Genomic DNA, 18,901 nt, shown 5'->3' on the forward strand with positions numbered 1-18,901 from the left:
GCGAAATCCCCGATTTGCCCTCCCAAAACCCACTCCCGCCGCACCGATTTCCCTCTCCCGCCACCAATTCCTCTGCTCCCACGCCGAGAATCCTCAAAATTAGCAAGCAAAATCAAGAACACAGATCGTCACGGCGATTACCAGAAGAATCACACAAGAGACACAAAATCATAGAAGAAAATCAAGAGTCACACAAAATCACACAAAAAAAATCAAGAACGCCGCCGCCAAGAACGCCAAGGAGGAGTGCGCCTTCCTCCCGGCCGCCGCCGAGCTCCGCCGCCACGCGCGTCATGACGCCAAGCTCCGCCTTGGCCAGGTCGACGCCGAGCCCGTCCACCACGCTCCAGGGCGGGGCTAGCGCCGCCACGCCCCTGGCCACGCCGACCCCTCCCTGCCTCTGCGCCGCCCTGGTGGGGGAGATGAGGAGGCGTCACGGGGGAGAAGCCGCGATGCGTCGGTGGAGCGGTGAAGTTGTCGAGGTCGTCCGGGAAGAAGCCGCGACGCGTCGGTGACGACGTCATCCATGGGGGGCCGGATGCGAGACTCGCCATGGCTTCCTGCGAGCTTCTTGAGCTCGCGGAGAAGGAGCGAAGGCGCGAGGGGAGGTGGGGGAGGAGCGCGAGGCGTCCCCGGCGTGCCGCCACGGCGTGGGAGGCAAGGAGGCGCGGCGGCGGACCGGGAGGAGGAGCGGCGTGGGAGGCGAGACGAAGGAGGCATGGCGGTAGAAGGAGAGAAGGAGGAGGAGCGGTGAGGAGAGAAGGGTAGGTGAGGAAATAAATTGCGTTCGGCTCCCGTGTCCCACGCGCGTAGGGTAACACCCATTGTGGGATTCTTTTCCTTCCATAGTATCTCCATTCAATTAGGTCACGTAAAATAGAATCCTTGCACTGTGGGAAAGAGTGTCTTTGGGTCTTTTTTTGGGGCTAAGACACGGGCTCCGGTGCTTGCACTGTGAGTGCCCTCAGATTAGACGGTTTCCACTGCACGCTTGAAAAATGAAATGGACCACCAACAATCTATACTAATATAAAAAGGAATAGTTATCTTCTTCCAATCCGATAGGTAAAATCAACAGGTGAAATCCCTACCGTTTATCCGCATCGCTCTAATCCCTATCGTCCACAGGATTTCACCCTCCCGCAATGACCGCGATTTCACTCCCCTATCCATCCACCGCGATTTTCACCCGCGCTCTCGCCACCACGCGAAGACTCCGCCTCCGCGCTATTCTCTCCTCCTCACGTCTCCCCACCACCACTCCACTCCACCACTGGCCCCGCCGGAGACGGAGCCGAGGTCTTCCGCCGCCACCGCCGCCGTCGCCACACTCCACCGCTGGCCCCGCTGGAGAATTCTGCAAAATTATCATCGTCCCCACCGTAGCGCTTGCTCTTCCCAGCCACCGCATCGCGCACCACGGCACAGCCATCGAGCAACAGCACCTCCTCCTCCCCGCTGCCTACTCCACCGAGGGAGACCTTGGCATCATCGTCGCTGCCCTCAAACCGGCGTCCAAATGGGATGGGGGAAGGGAGAGACAGTGGCGCATTTGGGAATGGGAAAGAGTTAAGAGGGGGAGACCGCGGTGGTAGTAGGGGACAATGGAGAAGGTGGCACCGTGTTAGGAACTCTTGTGGGCTGCAATGTGGGCCAGTTCAGTGGCCTTCTAAGCCTAGCCCAACCAAGACAAGGAGGAGAACTACAAAACAGCAAAGCTGCACTTTCAGGGGCTATCGCAAGATCAATTGGCAAACGGCGACGGCGGCGGCGACCTGGTGGCCGGTTGGCACCTTGTCGATTTCCTTCCTCCCTACCTTCCTTCTCCCTCTATCTTCTCCATCTTCCACCACTTGTATCCCCTTAGTTCATCCTCCTTCCACCTCTATTTATTGGAGTATGGTTGCTATTGTATTGGATGCTTGCATATTTGAGTGGAATTGAGATCAGAGGTTGGGGTTCCTAACAAATTGGTATCAGAGCTACTCGGTTCGTGGGATTTCTTGTCATTGAGGTCTTGGGAAGGCAGCAGTGCAAGGTGGAAGAAGAATTGGGCAAGGGAGGTGTTCAAGAATCTAGCGCACACAACCTGTTCGACAGACTGACAAGCCAACATAAGGTGTTCAAGGATGATGAAAGGATAGCAGAGCCTGTTCCCATCAAGTCCACCATGAACAAGGAGGGAATATCCATGGACGAAGCTTTAGATCGGATTCTTGAGAGGTTTGAGTTGATGGAGGCCAACCGTAGACAAGAGGAGAAGTTCAATCAAATACTACAAAAGCTGGAGGAGGTAGAGGCTCGTAGGAGCAAGGCTGCCGAGGAGACAATTGCATCCATCAGGGCAACCACCGCTGTCCTCAAGGCTACATCACCTATAGCACCCATGGCACCACCTACTCCAGCGTGTACCAAGTGTTTGACAGAATGCCCCAACAACAACCTCACTTGGGCGACGGTGAGCTCAAGTCACATTAGTGAGGATACTGCTCCAACAGTTGCCTGGGAGCTAGGAGACAACAAGGACAAGGGCCACGCCCCCTGCGTCGTCACAAAGGACTCACTCGAGGTCACGCCCACCATGTGTTCGACGAAATGCTCCGGTCCTACCGTTGAGCCTGATCTCACTGTGGCTGTAGTGGTTACGTCCGCCACCACTGCCGCGGCCTCTATGGAGTTGGTAGCTACTGGGAACACAATCGGTGCCACTTACATCAACAATCTTGACCACCCCAAGGTGACGCACGCCAAGTGTTTGATGTTGGACCTTGGCTCCAATAGTGGCGACAACCAAACCATGGTCACGTTCCAGACCTTAGTGGACATGACTAAAGGCGTTTTTGCACCTGATGCAACAATTGAAGTCAGCTCACCAAGGAAGATCGCTGAAATGGACTTGGTCATAGTGATGCCTACAGGGTGTTCAATGCTATTCTTTGACAAAGGTGCCAGTGAGTTGCTGCCTGTAAGGAGACATGTTATGTGGCAATTGTTATTGGAGCAGTGCAAGTGAAACCCTTGGTCGCCTCCTAACTCAGTTTATCAAGTTAATGGAATATGGGAGTTGTGGCATGTGCCCTGGATAGACTTCAACTATTTTAGAACAAGATTATGTTTGATGCCACCTTAGCCACCATCGACTCAAATTGGAACCATAATGCTTTGGCTGGTGGCAAACTCATGGTTGAGAATAGTAGAGCTGAAACCGTGGCCTGACCCACAATCAAGTCAATGTAGCATAGGCGGGAGGTGGACTGAACTGAAAGTTCCATGGTCAGCACTTGATTGTGAATGTTCTATGGGAGATGATCTTTGCAGTGCAAATTGCATAAGAAACGAAGCACTTTCTGTTACATTATCTTGTGCACCTAAAGGAGATTTAAATCATAAAAAAATTGATGGATCTCAGAAGGATACCTTGGTGGCATTACTTATTGTAATGACCCTAAAATTTTAATTTGCTTCGCCGCGCTGTTGGCAACCTAGTTGAGCTCACTGTGTTGAGCTGAACGACTAGTTGTGTCACACGATTGGCTTGGATTTTTTTTTTTGCGTTAGAGGATCGATTCATATGCATATATCACAGTTGAAACACAAATTAGACACATAAGTAAATTCTTTATTTCTTCACATATACATTATACAGTGTTGTTGCATACATCAAATGCATCTCATACATTATTCGTCTAAAATAGAAATAGTGAAAATTAAATAAAAATGTTGGTGTGATCTGTGACCACACCTAATTGCTTTAGGAGATTTCAAATATAAGATTTAGGCAAAAGAGAAAATTTAGAGTTGCTTGATGTCACATATTTTGCAACCAAACCATTTTGGGGCACAAAATTTGTAACATTAGCCATCTCTTAGTACTTTCCAAAACTATTTATTTCTTAGGTAAACTCTGAGTTTTTGGGCAATTGAAAATCAGTCCCTAAATTCAAAGTAATCTCCATATTTTTAAAGTCTATGGTACTATAATGCAAAAGTTACAAATATCATACTTTTCACTAGATTTTTATTTAATTGCAAATCTGTGAAAAATTATGCTGAGCCTCCACCGAATAAACCATGCTTAGGTGTCAAACAGGGAGACCACTAGTAAAACCTTAGTAGGTGAGTCACCTAGTAGTCAACCATGTCCATGTGACAAAAACCATATCAGTGTGAACCCCATCCTGACCGAGCCTCGTTTTCCTCGTAGAGACCAAAACCAGTTAGCAAGAAGAACCACCATAACCAGAGAGTGGAGAAGAAAAGAAAAATACAAGAGGGCAAACTCACCCAACATTAGGTGGAGCAGGGGCTCCAGCTCCATTAGGAGCAGGTACCCCAGCTCAAGGAGGAGACGCTGATTCAGTAGAATCAACCAACCAATAGAAGCTGCAGTAGAAAAAGAGGAGTTCAACCATATATTTTCACAACCACTGAATAAGCCACAAAGAGGTAAACTAGATTAAGAGCATCATCCATGGCATATAATCATGATTAGAAGTCAGATTATTTTACAAATCAAGAATCTAGAGACCATATTATTTGCATTACAAGGTTACAGTGGCACACATCTAACTAATTTTTCTATTGTGGGACATTATGAGAAATAGAACAGAAAAATAGAAGGGGGAAAAGGGATATGGAGTTACTGGTGAGGGTTGTGGCCGGCAGAGTTGCCATTTGAGGCATTGGCCGTCTCCACGGCGACCATCACAGGAGTTGAGTACCAATAGCCATGGAGGACAACAATGCTCAGATTCCTTGAGAGAGGAGAGGTGGTAGTAGAGGATGGAGGTAAAGCAGGATATGAGTTTGTGGGAACTAGGGGGATCAAATCACTGCAGGGGCAGCTGCTAGGGAGATCGCCGGAGTGGGGCGTGGCAGCCGGCCTGAGGGAGAGCGTCGGTGTTGGCGGCGCTGTTTGGGGATGGCGGCACAGGAGAGAAGGCGTGAAGGAGAGAAGGAGATAGCGAGAGAAGAAGATGAGAAGAAAGAAAGTGGGCTGGTTGGGCTTTGGTTTTGTGGGCTAGACTAAATTAATTATATATAGTCTCTAGGAAATTAGTTTTAGATTTAGAATAGAATGTGAGCAAGTTTATATAGCATACAAATTGATGATTCTAAATTTTTGACATTAGTGCTAAAATAAAATCTGAGCAGAGCAAAATAAATTTATATAACAGTACCTGATCATTATATTTGCCATTCATAATACATCATTCATATGCATTGCATGCGGTAAATTTATGCGTTCGGAATATGTCCTTATTCGGACTTCCGTATTTTTTTCAGAAGTTCGAGTTCCCGAGGAATCATTCATTTCGACTGAATCTGAGGGTATTTGTGGTGTTTTCTATCCAGGCAAGTCCATCTCTTGATCATATTGCTTAGTTATTTCAAATATTTGCAACCTATATAACTCTCACCATTGCATAGAAAACCAGAAATTTATTTCTGAATGTTAATATTGTACATGTGGATCTGTGGATCAGTTCTTTGGTGATCTTAATAATTGGCAGTCTGAACTTGGTTGTTGTGTAGTTCAGCTGTATATGCTTAACATCATAAGGTTAATTAACAACTGCTGTAGGTATGCAAGCGCCGTAGCGATCGTGTCGACCATATGACCTGGAATGGGATAGGCTGGCTTAGTAGTTCTTTCTTAATGGCTTTATCCTGCGGGCTTAAGGACTTCCGCGAATCCCGTGAGCGTGGGCTAGCGATGAGGGTTGCCGTTGTTGCGGAATCCGATTAGATGATGTGGATCGCCATTTTTGCGGGATCCGATGATTCGCCGTTGTTGCGGGAATCACCCGCAGAGATAATTGACAGATGGGATTGATGAAAAGCTTGTGACCTTAGCCTTGCTGGCATACACCATGAAGTGTGCTTTAAGCGCCGACGGGCATGGGCGTTAAAAGGTTTAAGGCGTCTATGGGTATAGCGACACACCTCTGCAGAGTGTATGAATTGTGATATGTCACTCCCTGTTTCGGGTAGAAACTGCGAACGCGGTAGGAAAGGGATCTATCGGAGATTCTACCCTGTGGTACTTTATATGCAGTAGTGTTTTATAATTAAAATTTGAATTTTTGCAACAAATATTTGTCAAAAACATTATGAATTCTTTGAAGAATCTTGAATTCTAGAGATAGTTGCATTCACACATTTTCTTGCTATTGATGGGCTTGTTGAGTACCATTTGTACTCATCCCCTATGTTAATTCCTTGTATATAGATGTTGAATCATTAGAATCTGTTGAACAAGAATATATGGCTGGAAGTGAAGGAACTCACGTTATGGATGACAACCAGGAAGGACTCTACGATGATGCTGAGATTGACTATGATAATTAGTATATAATATGCATGGTTCATATAGTTGCTGTAGTGGTGATGGTAGTAGCTGTGGCAGCGGTAGTATTTGTAGTAGTAGCAGTAACATTAATATGAGTAGTAGTAATATCTGTAGCAGCACTTGTGAATTTTCTTGTGTGCTATATATGTGCTGAGTTTTTGGGGTTTGTATATTATTTTGCTGTTATCGCTCGAGGCTTGTCTTGAGCTGTATCTATGGTACTGTAATAACCGGAACCAATGCGATGTTTCTGCTATGCTACTCTGATGTGCATATCTCTGAGTAAACGGTGTTTATGAAGATATATGCTATAGACTTATATTCTACTCTTGTTGTGGAATATGTGGGTCGTTTCACTTATCTTGGAACATTTCCATTATGTGGGTGATGAAGAAAAAGTTACACAGGGAATGCTAAATGGTCTAATTGCAGTGGGCTGCAACTACTTGATCCTGATCATGTGTGCTGCTATAATCACAACAACATTTCATCTTGCTATGATTACAACTCAAGGCAACAACGTATATGGGACAAATCAATTGCATGAGAAGCTCATTGCCAGATTGATTCCTTTGACCACGAGAGGATTGCCCCTGCCAATTCATGGTAATGGCTCAAATGTCAGAAACTATTTGTATTGTGATGATGTTGCTGAAGCTTTTGAGGTGGTTCTTCACAAGGGTCAGGTCAGCCATGTGTATCATATCGGTACTGCGAAGGAAAGAAGGGTGATTGATGAGGCTAAGGACATATCGGTATGAGATTCTATCCTTTGGCCAAAACTGAAGCATGTTGATGTACAGGAGGATGGAAACAACAGGTGGACTAGAGATTTTTCAAGTAGAAGCATTGTATTGAAAGGGCGAAAAGATTGTGGACTTTGTTGGTGTGCACTGGATGTTATCAGGGACGTGAAAGTTGATCGGGTCCTGCAACTTTTGAAGCAATATGGTTCAGCAAAATTGGTGATCATTAATTCCTTGAGTATACCATGGGATCCAGGCGGCTCTCGTGTGACATTGGCTGGGCGTTCTTCTTGTCACATTGGCTACATTACAAGAGAAGTATTAACAGAGGAAATCAAGTATAAATCATTGCATCAAACATATCCGTTGGTGAAGTTTCCACAATTAAGGTCATCGGCTTGGGGACAAGCCGAATTTTAAGAAATGGGGATTGTTAGGAACTCTTGTGGGCTGCAATGTGGGTCAGTTCAGTGGCCTTCTAAGCCTAGCCCAACCAAGACAAGGAGGAGAACTACAAAACAGCAAAGCTACACTTTCAGGGGCTATCGCAAGATCAATTGGCGAACGGCGACGGCGGCGGCGACCTGGTGGCCAGTTGGCACCTTGTCGATTTCCTTCCAACCTACCTTCCTTCTCCCTCTATCTTCTCCATCTTCCACCACTTGTATCCCTTAGTTCATCCTCCTTCCACCTCTATTTACTGGAGTATGGTTGCTATTGTATTGGATGCTTGCATATTTGAGTGGAATTGAGATCAGAGGTTGGAGTTCCTAACACACCGCCAATGTTCGGCCCTGCGACATGAAAGGTAGGTTTCCTCCAAGACCAGCAGCAACGGTGTATAGGCTACACAGGTGATGTCACAACCATGCCACTTGCCTGCTGCTGGTGCCTCCATCTCCCTAACTCACGGAGCATTTCTTCAGATCTACAGCCATGCCATGCTGAGTCAGGTCCGATCTACAGCCATGCCATGCGGAATCAGGTCTGATCCAATTCCCTACTTGCTCCTCTCCTTTTATCCTGGTTTACTCTTTCGCTCTCCGATATTTGATTTATGGCTTGTTCGTGATTCGTTTGGTTAATCACGCATTAGTTTGTTGTTTGCACATTTAATCCTCTAAGCATTATAATTGGTTTATTTCAAATTTTGTAATATAGAAAGATTCTGCTGACTTGAAAAAAAAAGATCTGTAATAAGATGGCTGAAGTCTTCATTTCTGTCAGCAACGCGTAACTAGGCTGCACATGCTCCTTTTTCTTCCAATTCTAAATGTGAAGTTAAGATATGTGATTCACTTCCATCTTAGTTTTGAGATGCAGCGGTTCGTAGCTTCCCTTGAAAATCTCATTTGTTTTTTAATCCAATTGCAGGGTGCCGTTGCTCTCCTGGTTTGGAGGTTGGACCATTTTCTAAGTCATCTTTAGATTTCATAAAAATAATATTAAAGTGATTAGAAGAAATTAAGTTATCCTAATTCGTGTCTCAAAGTTGGTAATCGACAACACACTTCGTTAGAACATAATATGTTTTTTTTCATCAAAATCAACAGCTCTCGAGTCCAAACATCATTGGAAGCTTTTTGGCTCCATGGCAGATTATTTTTTCTTTTATCCCATAGTTATTTTTCTGTGTCGCACTGCTCTACCTCTGGAATTTTCATAATTCCATAATTCAAGCAAAAGTGTTTCAATATTTTTTTATACTATTTTTGGTAATAGCATCGATTTCATGCCAGTGGCAAGCCTATCAAGTATTTTAATCAAAGAATGGAACGCTTTTTGTAGATGTACAGGGAAAATGGAAATGGTACAGGTATTTCATATTGTCCTACGAGGTAATATTTCTTCACTCGGTAATCTGTTCAGTCAATGAAAAGTTGTGCAATCTCCTGACTCTTTCAGGACATCGACATAACTACTACATGGACAGGGAAGAGTTATGAGGTATTAAAGGCCTGAGATTCATGGAAAAACATATCCTCGGGCAACATGTTCATTAATGTACCAATGTGCTTGATAGAATCCCACTGCAAGGAAATTTGTATTGTTCTGATCAAGGCACAAGTACAGGAGAAAATTGACGTATTTTTGGATATGCAAGCACTGGGCATTCAAATAAGATCTTTTTGTCATGCTTTCTATTTTCTATTTAACTACTGGAGTATAACGTCTATTTTCCCCTGAGCCAAAATACAGATGAATTGTTCTGCAGAGTGTAAAATTGGGCACAAAAATGCTGAGTAATTGCACCATAAATCAATAAATCACTACGTACTTATACAGATTGGAGCTGTTTATTTTCCTTCCACTCAGGCTTCTTGCTGTTGGTGCAAATGGACTTGCAATCAAATCAAATGCCCTGTCATGAGAAGGAAGAGGTGGCCTGGCCAGCCGAGGTCGCGACCGATGTGCTTGCAATCAGCGGCAAAGTGGAAGCTAGAGCAGCCGGATGTCAGCGAGAGCATGCACTGCCTCAATCATGAGCTTGCATCGCCGAGCTTAATTCGGAGTCTGCCATCAACATAGGTCATCTTTCCTAACCAACCTCAATTTGTTTACTTGGTCCACATCTTTGGCTTCGTACCTCAAGTTTGATGTAATTCCTTCATTTATGCGCCGGTTAAGTTATTGCTTGGTTTGCTCTTGTTATTAATGAATTCTTACTATTTATATGAGCATCTTACATGACAAATGCAGATTGCTACTTACTTTGTCTAGGTATATTCACAAGGTCATTTTTCTTAAAAGTTGAATTGTTCCCTCTAAATGAAGGCTTATTCAACCTATAGGAATAAGTTTTTAAAAGTTGAATTGTTCCCTAGCCTGAAGCAAATCTCTTTCCTGTTTGAACTCTACAGGAATGAGCAGTAATGAGGCTTGAAGGTGATACAGTTATCGACTTGAAATTGTAGTCGGATAAAGTATTTGATTATTTGCCTCCACATTTGATTCGTATATATTAGTTTAACAAATACATAATTGAAAGTGAAGGATCTGACCTATAACTGACGCCTAATGGTAGGCATTTAAAGGAATCTGAAATTGTAACTAACTTTCTTTTGTACGAAAGAATTCAAATACATAAATGTGCAGATGCAGCGAGGCTTTTTCAGAAACAAATATGATTCTTACTGTTAAAATATCCTCTACCTGGCAGACATCTAAGGAAGTGTACTCATTTGAATTCTGATTTTGCTTTTTCTCAGGGTTGTTTCATGTTCTAAAGAGTGTCATCTGCAATGCGATAGCTTTAGAGAGATGAAAGTCCAATTATGCTAGATTATCAGTTTTTTTGCAAGGATGCTAGAATATCACTTTGACTTGTTTGGTACTGTCCAATGCCAATAGTGGCAATGAAGACAACTCTTTATACATCATCAGAGGAAATGCTGACTCCATTATTTGTGATAGAAAATGTTAAACATGGTGGAAGCAGGGGAGTAGAATGTGGAGCAAATATAAATATATTTTGAAGCTAGGCAGGACATGAGGGTGCTCATACAAAGTGATTTCTGAGAGCTCAGATTAATTTTCTATCTATAAATAACCATCTCCATAAATGGGGTATATATATGTTTTTTTAATAGAAGTTTTGCATACATTTTTTTGTGCAGTTTCTATACTCTAGCTAGCGCTGGAATGGTCCTACTTCTTTCATTTACAACATATCAGCTTGGTTTCCCATTTGGACTTAAAACTGTAAATATGGCAAGCATGTAGATAAAGTTGATCCTACATGCATGCCACAACTTATCAGACATACCGTCTGCATACTCTGATTGTACATTCATGTCCATACAGGGGAGTAAGTTCGGTAAATTCATCTTAGTGAACAGAACATTTGTGCATTTCATTCAATTTTTTGTTTTGTGGTGATGAGAAGACTATGTCATTTGTTATTCTTCTATAAGAAAATAATTTGTTATTCTTGTGTAAGAAAATTGTTTGTTATTCTTCTATCTATACTAATATAAAAAGCATGAGTTTACCCTGCAATCCAACTGGTGAAATCACCTATACCGTGTCTAATCCATCACCCACGCAATCCTTGCCGCTCCATCCTCCTGGCGCAAACAATGCCACCAGCCACCACGCCCTCCTCCCTGAATGAGCCTCATTACTCCAGTATATGCTCCTCCCTATTAGCGCCACTCCATCGCTATTCGTTGCGTTGGTCGATCATCGTTGCCACTCGCTAAGCGTCTCGACCGCTGGTTATTGTTGTGGCGCACCGACAGCTTTCACCATGACCCCCGGCCACTGGTCCTCGCTGCACGCTGCTGCATGATGGCCATGGTGGCTCTCGAGTGTGGAGACGACAGGGCGAAGGGTGGAGTGATGTCGAGGCTAGCGGAATCAAGCAGATCTAGAGGCCACGTCGCCGGCCGGCCTGTCCGTCGCCACCTAGGCGCTCGCCTCTCAGCCCTCCCGCCTTTAGCTGCTGCCGCGTCGACTGCCACCTTAGGATTTGAAGGTGGTGCTCTACAACAGGGACGGCGCCACTGTGCCACCATGGTCATGATGGCCCTGGTCCCTGGAGGTCAGGAGGGCAGGGAGGAGACCTCGCTCCGTGACCCCGACGCCGCCGCCGCCGCCGCCGGTTCCTGCACCATCGTGGGCTCGCGGCAATGTCGCCCCCTTACATCTTCTGTGCCGCGCCATCCATCACCATTCACCACGGTCACTCTGTTTCCATATCTATGTCCACGGTTCATTTGGGTTCTGGTAAGGGAGTTCCTACTCATCCGAGTCCACATTTCGGTTCTTCAGTTTTGTTCCGGTAAGGCAATTTCTAATTTTCGTTGACTGCCCCGCTTGCTGATTTCCCTTCCTACTTTTCGTGGACATCAGGAAGAGGAGGTCCACTGCCATGTGTGTGAGAGCGACTTGATCTAATTTTTCATGCTTGTGGTGTACATTGAAATTTTCTTCACGATTATCGTCCTTGCTATGAAATGCTTATGCTAATGATTTGATTGGTAATCTTTCGATATGGATTGATCACTGAATACTGATGCATTGGATCCTTGGAGTGACCGTACAATGCTTTGCATTTCTAATCGTTGTCCCCTACTTTATACTTCATTCAGTTCATGGTATATCTCATTAATCGAGAAGAAATTGATATGGTACCAAACGAGATAAGACAAACAAGTTCTTGGACTGTATGTGGTTACTTTTAAAAGTTAGCATTCTAACAAGTATGTTTGTATAACTTTTTTTCGGTTATAATTTCCTTTTTTATTTGAGTGAATGCTCAGGTTATAATTTTAATAGTATATTGTTATCTAAATAAATGCGGCGCGAAGGTCATGAGGTAGTTCTGAAATTTCAGAGAAATCTTCGAAGATTTATATTTGGAAAATTCATAAACAGAGATAATGGCAAATCCCTGGTTTTTGACCATGGAACTGGAGAGTACATTTATCACCAATGTTGCATTAGAGTTTGTTTTCAATATCTGGAAATTTTCTTATTAATTATTGGCACCGTGTACATGAAGCTTTTATTGTTGAAGTCTCAATTAACTTCTTACTCCATTTTGTGTTCCATGGAATATTCTTCTCCTTTTCATCCCTGAAGCTAATTTTTGTGTCTTCTTTTTATCAGGCGAGTGAATGAATTTTCTTTTAATTAGAAAGGTTACCCCCTCCCATTTCTACTAAATTAAACTGATATGTTTACAGCACAAGAGTCATCCAGGCTAACAACAAGAAAACGAAGAACTGATTTTACTTCTTCATAAACAGGTGCAGAAATTAGATAGAAAGATAACACAATATTAAGATTGCTAGAAAAGAGTTCTAGTTTGCATGGAGCAATAACCCTTCCAGTCCGTCAGTTCCATATTACTGAATGTAAATTATCGGTAATAAGAAATATCTCATAGTTTCTTATTACCGAATGCTAATCCATTGATTTAATTTCAGTTCTGGGCTTTTGTCATCATGTATAAACAAATAATACCTTCGAGGATTTTATTGCCTTCTTAGTTCAATTTTGGTAATATATTTCTCCCATGATGGGAATCATGTCCCTTTTTACAGCTTACATCAAGATTCTTAAACTAGACTGTTCATTTTACTTCTGCAGATTATTTCACTACTTTCTTGGTTTTATTTCCTGTCATCAGATTTTACATTCACATGTACAAATGAAGTAATGGTTACCATTATTTTTGCTTGCTCTATATGTATGCACCCATATGGCTTTTTACTAACCAAGCCGTAGTATACTGGTATCTGATCCGGCTAGCTTGATCCTCATATCCTTCCATACATTATGGCATTTCCGTTTGCCAGCCAATGGAGTGCGCTCCTTTTTGCTCTATCCTTTTTTTATATAAAGTTTTATTGTGCTCCCCTGTATTTTCCAATATTGTGATTCCTTCAACAGATCCACACATTGCTTACGATACATGACTTTAGTTTTTTTGTCTAAAACTTGATGTGCGCTTTTCTTTTGCAGTATTTTTGTTGAAGTCAAATTTCAATGGCAAATCAATTTAAACCATCTTATACTTAAATGGCTGGGAAGTTAGCTATAAGCAGGTGATGGAGATAATTTTGTTGTAGACATAGGATTGAGCTCACTTCTGTTGACATCAATATAAGCACACAAGGTTCAAGAAAGTTTCAGTAAGAAAATTGTTTTTTAGTTCACAATAACGATGTGTTGATCTCTTTTGAGATTGTTGTTGCAACTCCAGTCCCGTACATCACACGTAGTTAATAGCTCAGTTATTTCTGAATTTTGATACTACTTTTAGAGCTACTGACCTAAAAATTCCTAAATTTATAATATGATTATGAATTTCCCATGATATATTTTATGGAAAATGTGCATTGCATGTGCACGCTTACTAGTATTGAACAAAATTATTTTGTGGTTTACTTAGTAACCATGATTCATTGATTCCATCCAAGTTCCCGTTAAAATTTTCTCCTTTGTGCGCTTACATAGAAATTGTGTTGAGAAATATAAAAAAATGTATGCCCTTTATTATCATTTGTACTCCAGGTTAATGGTGTAGATCCTCTGGTCAACCATTTCCACCATCACCCTCTGGATCAAGCAGTTGTCATCCTCAAGATTGCCCCACAACTATTGAGGTTGAGTTCGCATGTCGCCACTACCCTCGAGTTCCCCCGCTAGCTACTATTTCTAAACGGGTGAGAATCCTATATCATAATGTCGCTACCATTACAGTCATTGGTACACGGGTCTCAACTTATTATTGCCCCACACGTCAGTTTCTATAATGATAGTGTTATTATAGTAGAGGATGTGAACCCATCCTAAATAGTGACATTGATACATCTTCATCGCTGTCACTGTCTCCAAATCCGACAAATGATATACTAGCAGCAGCGTAATGGAACTAGAGATGGCAATGGTTCCCTAGTCCTTGGATTCCCCGCGGTGAATCCTCCCATTAGGAGGAGGGGGTGGTATAAAATATGTCTCCACGGAACATTAAATGGAGTAAAAACACTCTCCATCGGGTCTGGCGGGGGCGGGTTTGGTTCACCATCCCTCGTCCCCGCTCTCCGTGGAGGTCCGACGTAACAATGTATGTGTAATATTATCATGTATATTTGGCCCATCTAGCCCATAGAAACTAGGCCCAAAACGTAGAGTATATAAAGTATCTACAAAACCCTAGCCATTCCAATCCCTTCTCCCTTTCGTCCCCATTCCCCACGCCGTCGCAGGCTCGTAGCCTAGCTAGCGGCGTGCCGGTGCCGACTCCCGATCTCAATCTCGTAGGGCCGCCGCGCGCCTGCCGCGTCAGCACCCTCGCAGGGTCGCCGGCTTGTCGTGCTCGCGTCCGCGCAGGGCCGCTGCGCCTCCAGGTCTCGGCACTGCCGCACCAGGTCCCAGCGCCACAGTCGTCTCGGTCTCTCGGCAGCACTGAGGACGCCAAGGACTTGGCACCGGCCACCAGACGTTGGGCTCATCCTCCACTGTCCATCCATCCATTCTGAATTTCTGATCCGTCATCTGGGCTTATTTGTTTTACTGATGGTGGATGCAGGTGAAGGCTACGGTGGCAAGAAAGACCTACTCCGAACTATGTTTTTGTGTATGCCTGGACAACATGTGTAGCGGTGATAACTAATGAGTGATCGACTGGTGATTGATTAATGATCATGTGTTATTGTGTTGTTGCTTAATATGAGAATTTGATGGATAGTGTTGCTGAGGGGAAATTCTTGGGTACAAATTTGTTGTACTGCTTGTTGCTGCAATGCTGTTGCAACTGAATAAGTAATAAACTGATGATGTGCATTTGTGAATTTGTGAACTTGTGATATGAATTTGTGAACTTGTTTTCTTGTATAATTATGTTGTTGTCATGTGCTGAAATTGCATGGCCAGAATTGCTATTTTGAGTGATAATCTTTTTATCAAAATTATTGTTTGATATGTGAAATATATACATGAGACTCGCGGGGATGGAGGCTCCACGGAGGCGATGATGGTGAAAGATGTTACCCCGTTGCATTTCACGGTGATGGTGATAGGGGAAATTCTCCTCCACCGAGGCGGGTCTGGTGGTGTAACCTCCGACGGAGAATTCCCCGTTGCCATCTCTAAATGGAACAAGCATGCTCGGCCCGATGGATCTGTACGTGCTCAACGCCAAGCGCACCAAAGGTCTTAGGCTCGATTGATATTGATCACTTACCCAATTAAATATTAAATCACTTATTCCTTTTATGTATGTAAGCAAGCATCAGATAGAGCCCTGGTACACGTGAAAACGCATGCAGTGGCAGAGGATTCAGGGGGATGACGAAGAAAGTGGATGGGGAGTTGCGATTGCCAAGATCATTGATGCCGTTCTCAATGTGGGAAAACACATAATAGATATAGGGTGTGTTTAGTTCACGTTAAAATTGAAAGTTTGATTGAAATTGGAATGATGTGATGGAAAAATTGAAAGTTTGTGTGTGTAGGAAAGTTTTGATGTGATGTAAAAGTTGAAGGTTTGAAGAAAAAGTTAGGAACTAAACTAGGCCATATATGTAGGTGTTGATGAACTTGACTGCATGTATTGGCCTGTTCAAGTTCACTGTCATTGGTGCATGGAGCATATAAATACACGCGAAAACTTTTCATTATATCAGATCGTGAATATTTGGACACATGTATGGAGTATTAAATATAGATAAAAAAAACTAATTACACAGATTACGTGTAAATTGCGAGACGAATCTTTTAAGCCTAATTGCTACATAATTTGATAAAGTAGTGCTAAAGTAAACATTTACTAATGACGGATTAATTATGTTTAATAAATTCGTCTCGCAGTTTACAGGCGAAATTTATAATTTATTTTGAGTATACGTTTAATACTTCTAATGTGTTCCCGTATATCCAATATGGCACGCTAAAACTTTTCACCCGTGAATCTCCTAGCCTAACTTAAACACTCTCAAACAGACATGTAATTACAGATGCACACATGCTGTCACACATGCAAGATTAGATCGATATAATCAACTTTATCCAATTTTAATTGCTCCATCACTAGCTAGCCATTGTTTACACGTTCCCTCCAATAAATCGCCATCGACTTCACTGCTGCCACTTCCGTCGCCACCGACTCAGCTGCCGTTGCCACCGCCGTCGTCGCCACAACTGTCATCTTTGGTGCCGCCACTATACGATGTCCCAGACAAGACAGTGAGTTTAAGTTCAACTAGCAATAATCACGCGCTACGCTGCGTGTGGATTTGAAGGTAACATCATACTCAAAGCAGCCCAAAATGGTTACAGTTGTCAAGTTTGCGCCAAGAGCATACTTGCATTTACACTTTATTAATATTTTCAAGATCAAATGTGAATTGTTCTGATCGGTTCGTTCAGAGAACAATTTGTACAACCAATGCACAGTAGTGTAAAAGCCTTTCCAGTGTGATGTAGATTACAGAAAAAGATCAATGTTGAGTCGGTAATCATTAGAAGGCAAGGCGCATACCTGAAAATTTTTCATATAGAAATCTTCATCACGAAACAATGAGATCTTTTCACATAGCACCTGCATTGTGAAGGATATTTTAGTGTTTCGGCGCAATAAAAACAACAGTATATAACCAAATGTATGTGCAGCAATTTAGATGACTGCTGCTTACTTGGAAAGTGCCAGTGACTACTGAGCTATGTCCAATAGGCCAACATTATGTCCAAGAGTTCGGTTTTACATGCATGAAGTGGAAACAAAATGTTGCAATTTCGATTGATTAAGCGCAAAAATAACTAATGAAATCATAATGTCAAGTCAACCTATGATGCAAACTTCATAGAAGTATATGTAAAAACAGAGATTCAATTTGAAAGATGATGGGTCAGTAGCAAATTCCAGAAATATCGCTGTAAGGAAAAAAAAGAAAGAAAGACCCCATGTGCACCTATTGAAGCATATTTTTTTTATATCCATCATTTAGAGACTTATTTAGTATATCTGACAATTGTAGTTGCTATGATTAATCGAATTTACGGAGACTACCTAGATGAGATGGCCAAGAGACTTTTAGCATGATATGATATACTTACCTTAATCGTGGCCAAAAGACTTGAAACATGATATGATATAGTTGCTCTGAGGTATGGAGGTATGGCTATTTAAAGTTATTTGCATGATCCAAATATAGGGGTAAAAGGTGGGGGGGGGGGGGGGGGCAGCAAATCAGCAGAAAAATTATCATAGATGGGAAACATACCAGATGGAGCATGTGGTTGCTGATTTACATTCCATGCCAAGGAATAAAAGGGAACATATAATTTATAAGTTTGTATTGTCCACTTGCTATTTAAATTCAGAATATGTAGATTATTTTAAAGTAATGATATTATCTGAATATCCTTTTTCCAGAATATGCAGACACATTTCAGGTTTATAAGCTTGAAAAAAAAGGCACTAACGAACATTCCATCGTTGGTCAAAGAATCCCATCATAGATCAACTGGCCTAAAAAAGAAGAAAAATAAGTGTTTCATGCATAGAAAGTGGTTTCAATTTTATATCCATCTGTTGGATATTAAGACAAAACTTGAAGGAGAATAACTATTCCACATTGGTTCCAGATAATTAATTACATCCTTTTCATGAGAAAGCAACAATTAACAATTACTTTTGTTCCCCATAACACATTGGGCCAGCTGTACTTCCCAACTATCATGAACAATTTGTTTAAACAAAAATTAGCAATAAAGCACATGGGACATTATTCAAATACCAGTATGTCCACTATCATTGTCAGTAAGTTCCAAACACTGTCAATGGATTGTAGTTCCTACACTATAAGAACTACCTCATCCAATATCCTACTATCCCCAACTGGTTGTCAATAACTGTAAGCCTACCTGACCATTTGAAATAAAATATTTGATAGTTTTGGAACACAGGTAGCTGCTTAAATAGTATATAGTCTTCAATATGAAATGTCACATTTTAGCAATATGACTATGCATGTAGCATGTTAAGCATATTTCTCTTATCAATAACTATTTCAATTCTAAACAAAAACTACAACATGAGTATATGTTTTTCTTTATTGCCTAAATTCACACACCTCAGATGAGATACCATACTTCCCAAAAATGCATTAGTGCTCGTACAGAGAGAACCTAGCTAGTATTTCTTAGTATACCTCTAGCTAAGAAGAGGAACCAAATTAGGCGACAAAGACTAATGCACCTCGTGCAAGCTGGTGTATAATAAAAAAAAGTCCCATGGCTACAGCATAGGACAATCTTTGTTAAAATTCCAGTTCTAAATAGGTTACAATGA

General features: G+C 42.3%; 2 protein-coding genes and 2 long non-coding RNA genes across 20 annotated transcripts; 3 read left to right on the forward strand and 1 right to left on the reverse strand.

Moving 5' to 3' along the window:
* Nucleotides 1-4,268: 4,268 nt before the first annotated feature.
* On the forward strand, nucleotides 4,269-6,613 carry LOC136355336 (uncharacterized). The gene is made up of 3 exons (XR_010739521.1): nucleotides 4,269-4,446; nucleotides 5,287-5,355; nucleotides 6,233-6,613. It is a non-coding gene; the product is annotated as an uncharacterized lncRNA (long non-coding RNA).
* Nucleotides 6,614-7,642: 1,029 nt separating this feature from the next.
* Nucleotides 7,643-11,042, forward strand: LOC9271190 (uncharacterized). 16 transcript variants are annotated; one of them, XR_010739513.1, is made up of 7 exons: nucleotides 7,643-7,952; nucleotides 8,025-8,083; nucleotides 8,473-8,498; nucleotides 8,887-8,936; nucleotides 9,415-9,627; nucleotides 10,308-10,606; nucleotides 10,716-11,042. XR_010739513.1 is itself a non-coding variant. In XM_066307788.1 (7 exons), the coding sequence occupies exons 2-6, from the start codon at nucleotides 8,072-8,074 to the stop codon at nucleotides 9,625-9,627; spliced, it is 321 nt and encodes a 106-aa protein (XP_066163885.1). In that variant the 5' UTR covers nucleotides 7,643-7,952; nucleotides 8,025-8,071; the 3' UTR covers nucleotides 10,308-10,685. The 16 variants fall into 16 exon arrangements, 6 of the variants coding, with proteins under 6 accessions (XP_066163885.1, XP_066163884.1, XP_066163883.1 ...); XM_066307788.1 differs by lacking the exon at nucleotides 10,716-11,042 and adding an exon at nucleotides 9,004-9,045 and having other exon boundaries at nucleotides 8,887-8,914; nucleotides 10,308-10,685; XM_066307787.1 differs by lacking the exon at nucleotides 10,716-11,042 and adding an exon at nucleotides 9,004-9,045 and having other exon boundaries at nucleotides 7,643-7,906; nucleotides 8,887-8,914; nucleotides 10,308-10,685.
* A 201-nt stretch (nucleotides 11,043-11,243) lies between these two features.
* On the forward strand, nucleotides 11,244-15,447 carry LOC136355334 (uncharacterized). Of its 2 annotated transcripts, XM_066307783.1 has the most exons (5): nucleotides 11,244-12,711; nucleotides 12,789-12,851; nucleotides 13,570-13,652; nucleotides 14,122-14,273; nucleotides 15,140-15,447. In XM_066307783.1, the coding sequence occupies exon 1, from the start codon at nucleotides 11,386-11,388 to the stop codon at nucleotides 11,905-11,907; it is 522 nt and encodes a 173-aa protein (XP_066163880.1). In that variant the 5' UTR covers nucleotides 11,244-11,385; the 3' UTR covers nucleotides 11,908-12,711; nucleotides 12,789-12,851; nucleotides 13,570-13,652; nucleotides 14,122-14,273; nucleotides 15,140-15,447. The 2 variants fall into 2 exon arrangements, with proteins under 2 accessions (XP_066163880.1, XP_066163878.1); XM_066307781.1 differs by having other exon boundaries at nucleotides 11,244-12,851.
* Nucleotides 15,448-16,559: 1,112 nt separating this feature from the next.
* LOC4329273 (uncharacterized) lies at nucleotides 16,560-18,145 on the reverse strand. The gene is made up of 3 exons (XR_001543854.3): nucleotides 17,244-18,145; nucleotides 17,090-17,149; nucleotides 16,560-16,770 (listed from the first exon to the last, which is right to left on the reverse strand). It is a non-coding gene; the product is annotated as an uncharacterized lncRNA (long non-coding RNA).
* Between the last annotated feature and the right edge of the window lie 756 nt (nucleotides 18,146-18,901).

The sequence above is a fragment of the Oryza sativa genome, chromosome 2 (genome assembly GCF_034140825.1).
Source record: "Oryza sativa Japonica Group chromosome 2, ASM3414082v1".
NCBI lineage: Eukaryota > Viridiplantae > Streptophyta > Magnoliopsida > Poales > Poaceae > Oryza > Oryza sativa.

What these genes read in the sequence shown, in the direction of transcription:
- LOC136355334 (XM_066307781.1), top strand. Translation starts at nt 11,386, where the DNA reads ATGATGGCCATGGTGGCTCTCGAGTGTGGAGACGACAGGGCGAAGGGT.
- LOC9271190 (XM_066307786.1), top strand. Translation starts at nt 7,967, where the DNA reads ATGCCACTTGCCTGCTGCTGGTGCCTCCATCTCCCTAACTCACGGAGC. An exon ending in GCCATGCCATGCGGAATCAG is followed by an intron (nt 8,084 to 8,472) that starts GTCTGATCCAAT and finishes ATCCAATTGCAG; the next exon opens with GGTGCCGTTGCTCTCCTGGT. An exon ending in GTTGCTCTCCTGGTTTGGAG is followed by an intron (nt 8,499 to 8,886) that starts GTTGGACCATTT and finishes CGCTTTTTGTAG; the next exon opens with ATGTACAGGGAAAATGGAAA.